At 45.4% G+C, this 5,000-nt stretch overlaps 1 protein-coding gene across 2 annotated transcripts in view; it reads right to left on the reverse strand.

Moving 5' to 3' along the window:
- sdk2b (sidekick cell adhesion molecule 2b) overlaps positions 1-5,000 on the reverse strand; it is a 200,908-nt gene that overhangs the window by 53,324 nt on the left and 142,584 nt on the right. For both annotated transcript variants that reach the window (XM_035533472.1, XM_035533471.1), the window contains exons 3-4: positions 3,262-3,368; positions 1,794-1,941 (exon numbers count right to left, since the gene is read on the reverse strand). In XM_035533472.1, coding sequence (XP_035389365.1) covers positions 1,794-1,941; positions 3,262-3,368 — 255 coding nt within the window. The remainder of the gene's footprint in view (positions 1-1,793; positions 1,942-3,261; positions 3,369-5,000) is intronic.

Consider the following 5,000-nt stretch of genomic DNA (forward strand, 5'->3'; position numbering starts at 1 on the left):
AACCATGTTATGAATACCCTAACCCTGTTATTAATACCCTAACCATGTTATGAATACCCTAACCATGTTATGAATACCCTAACCATGTTATTAATACCCTAACCCTGTTATTAATACCCTAGCCATGTTATGAATACCCTAACCCTGTTATTAATACCCTAACCATGTTATGAATACCCTAACCCTGTTATTAATACCCTAACCCTGTTATGAATACCCTAACCCTGTTATTAATACCCTAACCATGTTATGAATACCCTAACCCTGTTATTAATACCCTAACCATGTTATGAATACCCTAACCCTGTTATTAATACCCTAACCATGTTATGAATACCCTAACCCTGTTATTAATTATTAGTATTAGTAATTAGTAATACTATTAATAACTAATCAGGTTTTATTCATACCACTAATCTCCTCTTTCCTCCTTTTTCAGACTCTTCTTGGAGTCTTAGAGTCACAGCTCATACCCCTTAACCCTTAACCTTTAACCCTTAACCCTTAACCCTTAACCTTTAACCCACGGTGTGCCATGGGCACAGCTCACATCCAGCTCTTTAGCCAACAACACCCCAGCACAGCAACACCCCAGTACAACAACACCCCAGTATAGCAACACCCCAGTACAGCAACACCCCAGTACAGCAACACCCCAGTACAACAACACCCCAGTACAACAACAACAGCACCAGTGGAGTGAAAAGGAATCTGGGTTTCCTCAACACGATCCGTTCCCTAGGAGACAAAGACAACAATGTGCTCTTCACCAACCTCTCTGAAGAGAGGGACTTAGGGACTCTGAAGACGCACCGTAAGAGTCACCAAGTGCCTTCTGAAAGTGCCTCCACCATCTCATCCTACAATGGGGAGGGAATTAGGATTCATTGCTATGGAAAAAACATTTTCCTTTATTTGCTCAGAAGCTATGAGTGCATCATAAATTATTTTCTCATTGACCCAATGTCCAAAACATTTGTATGTTGCAACTCTTTGAATATTTCTACCAATTTCTAAACACACAGTCCTACATTTATATTCCACCATCAAATGATGCCAGACGTTCAATCTGAGCCTCGAACTATAGAAAGCTTTTCCCCCTACCGAAACACCTCAGGAGTTAATACTCCACCTGCATCAGGTGGGCCGGGCTACGCTGGAGATGCTCCAGTAAGATAAAGACGTTAGAGTGACCCCACCCACTCTCATGTAGGCCCTGCCCCTATTTTTACCCTGCGTAGTCCTCACAGGGTTACTGTGAAGGTGAATGATGTAATTAAAGCTTCTGAGTTTCAGGGCTAAAAAGTTCAACTCATCAACTTCAAGTCCTGAAGTGCCGTTTTAGACAGGCAGTGGGCCAGGAGACACAAAGAGACATGAGCAGGAGCCACAAGCCTTGATGCTGGTTTTTTGCTGGTTTTTTTCTGGGGTTTTCTCATGGCACGAGATTCACAGCTGGTGGGCAGCATGGAGTGTCTCCTGCAGGGGTCTTTACTTTACACACACACACATGCACAGACCATGTATGTGTGCACTCACACACGGACATACGCGCGTGCTCACACACATTCACATGCTCGCACACACACACACAAACGTATATATTCATACATAATAAACACACACACACAGACACACACACACACATACTATAACCTAAACTATAACCTTAACCAGAACTGGGCCTGACTGGGCTTTCAGCAAAGAGAGAGAGAGAGAGAGAGAGAGAGAGAGAGAGAGAGAGAGAGAGAGAGAGAGAGAAGAAAGTGAGGTAACGTCGGCGTGTGTCTTACATGCGACTGCTCGGCGGGATCTTCCGTCCATCCCGGAACCACGTGACCTGCGGCTGCGGAAAGCTCCGGATGTGCGGGGCTGGAATTACAGCCCCCTCGCCTTGGGACACTGTCTGCACCCTCTCACGCTCCTCAAAACTGCCCATAACTACACACACACACACACACACACACACATGAAGACACACAAACACAGACACACAGGAGAAAGATCAGCAATGACTCCTTTTCAAACTTTTGGTTTCACATCTAAACAGAGTTAATCACAACAGTGAATTCTTTGTAAAAGGCATTTCCTGTTTCACCACAACCTCTGGCTCTGAGGTGTGACTGGTTCTGCTTGGAGATGGTTTCAGTCCTATCTGGATGGACGGTCCTATCAGGTGACATGGAGAAGATCCACATCCAAACCGTGTGACTCTCCACTGGTGTTCCACAGGGCTCAGTATTGGGCCCCCTTCTCTTCTCTTTGTATACTCGTTCTCTTGGTCATGTAACATCTTCTCATGGCTTCTCCTACCACTGCTATGCTGACAACACCAAATTATGTCTTTCTTTTCCACCCTCTGACACGCAGGTCTCCAGACGTATCTCAGCATGCTTGGCTGACATCGCGTCATGGATGACAGCCCAACACTTGAAGCTCAACCCCAGTAAAACTGAGCTTCTGTACATCCCAGGAACTCCCAGCCCTCACCATGACCCCTTTGAGAACTCGTATACTTTGAAATTGTTTGTTATTGCACTGATTGTTGTCTGTTATAGAGTTTATATGTATTTTACACTTCTAGTCATCAGCACTGATCCTTGTATTTCTATAGTATTCTAGTTCATTGGTTTGCTTAATTCTAACCTACTGTACTGTACTATGATGTATTATATGAGTAAATGACAAAGCACTTTTGTAAGTCACTCTGTATGTACAGATACATCTGTGCCGAGTACAGGCTGGAAGGTCAAAGGTCCAAGTGGGATACACCCCCGAAGGTGGTGGAGAATGACCGTGCTAAGATCCTGTGGGGCTTCCAGATGCAGACAGAGAAGATGGTAATGGCTAACCAACCATACAAATACACAGAAGGTCATAGTGATAGATGTGCCAATCCAGAACATCAGGAAAAACCAACATGAGAAGCTCGAGAAATGCCAAGAGATGAAGGAAGAGCTATTAAAGATGAGAGAGGGGAAGGCAACAGAGACAGAGAGAGAGAGAGAGACAGAGAGAGAGAGAGAGAGAGAGAGAGAGAGAGACAGACAGAGAGAGAGACAGAGAGAGAGAGAGAGAGAGACAGAGAGAGAGAGAGAGAGAGAGAGACAGAGAGAGAGAGAGAGAGAGAGATAGAGAGAGACAGAGACAGAGAGAGAGAGACAGAGAGAGAGAGAGAGAGAGAGACAGAGAGAGACAGAGAGAGAGACAGAGACAGAGAGAGAGAGAGGGGGGGGGGGGAGGAGGAGGGGAGTTACTCACATGCCACCTCTACCTCTGTCCTTCGCTGTAGCAGTGCTCCTACACGGTTCCTCACAATGCAGCGATAAAACCCAGCATGCGTCCGGTCCAGAGATGGGATCAGGTACCTGGGAACACAAACACACAGATCAGTCTCTGTACTGCAACACGACAGCAGCGCAGACATCCAGTCATAGACTTGCAATAACAACGAGGAAAGTTTCATACAGGAAATACAGGAAAAATGCTCAGGTACTCTTATAGCAGAATCTCCATATAGAGCAGAACCTCCATACAGAGCAGAGCTCATACTTCCCATACATGGCCAACAACATCTTCTTTTAGCAGGTGACGAATCAGCCTGTTAAGTTATTTTTGGTCTCCTAGCGACACATAACTGCAAAAAAAGCTCTGTTTGAAAACCACAGAGGCATACTGTCTCCTCTACAGACACAGTGAGAGAAATCTGGTATGGTGGAGCAGGATCAGCTGAAAGAATTGTGGGAAAACAGGTCCTGGGCCATCAGGTCCTGAACTATCATGTCCTGGACCAGCAGGAGCCCAGTTTCACCCACAATCCTCTGCGTGGGGTTCTGTGGAACGTTGCTCCCACTGAACAGTGTGGGAAGTGGGAAGAATAGAATAGATCCGGAAAGCAACAGGAAGAGGGAAACAGCACTCCAACCAGGAGAAACTCCTGCCCAGAACACGTCTCTTACAGAATCACTGAGGGGTGTGAGAGAGAGAGAGAGGGTGTATGTGTTTAGGAGTGATGGCTCAATGTCTTAAAATATCAGCATAATAACTGCCAACCAATCAAACTATATCTTAAACCCATCTATATATAGTATTTACTTGTGTGTGAGTCTGTTTATTAATGTGTGTGCATGTGTGTGTGTGTATGAGTCTACAGTATGTGTTTATATGAAGTTTTATTTGAAATTTTAGTCATTTTTGTCCAGTTTTACCACAATTCATATTAATAATTATGTTAATTGCTTTGGCAACAGTTGCTAATTACAATTCATGCAAATAAAACTAATTGAGAAAGTGCGAGAGAGAGAGAGAGAGAGAGAGAGAGAGAGAGAGAGAGAGAGAGAGAGAGAGAGAGAGAGAGAGAGAGGAAACTGTTGTAACTGGACACCTGCAACATAAAAAAGATATCACAGTGTGGGACAAACCCCCAACTGAGACTCTACGTGTAGAATTCTGTCGAGGCGTCCTCAGGGCACAGAGGACGACACCAAACAAGTCCTGCAGGGCTGAATCAGGACAGCGTCCTCTACTGCTAAACGTCCAGCAAAAACCAGCTCTGTTTGAAAACCACAAAGACATACCATCTCAAAACGAATGCGAATGTGCTTCTATAAGTCACAGCACATGCTCCCTGAATCAATCATCTCCACCCAGCTCAACCTGTGCCCCACCTCCACCCTTCACCACGTCACACCTCTCCCTACTTCACAACTCGAAAGCTGATTACAAATTCACAGGCCTTATCTCCAAAAACACAGACAGAAGGACGGAAATCAGCCACTGTGGAATAAGACAGTTTCAGGTTCAGTCTGTGTGTGTGTGTGTGTGTGTGTGTGTGTGTGGGGGGGGGGGGGGGGGGGGGGTAATGCCCACATTATTTTAATGACCTTCAGCTAGTTCACGGTCTCAGTGCCAAATTCAACCCAGCATGCAGTACCGGTTCTTCACCAGCAGATGGCACTCGGACACATACTTTGACTGAGCCGCAGTAGATGCAGAGGTGT

Source organism: Electrophorus electricus, chromosome 14, assembly GCF_013358815.1.
Source record: "Electrophorus electricus isolate fEleEle1 chromosome 14, fEleEle1.pri, whole genome shotgun sequence".
Taxonomy (NCBI): domain Eukaryota; kingdom Metazoa; phylum Chordata; class Actinopteri; order Gymnotiformes; family Gymnotidae; genus Electrophorus; species Electrophorus electricus.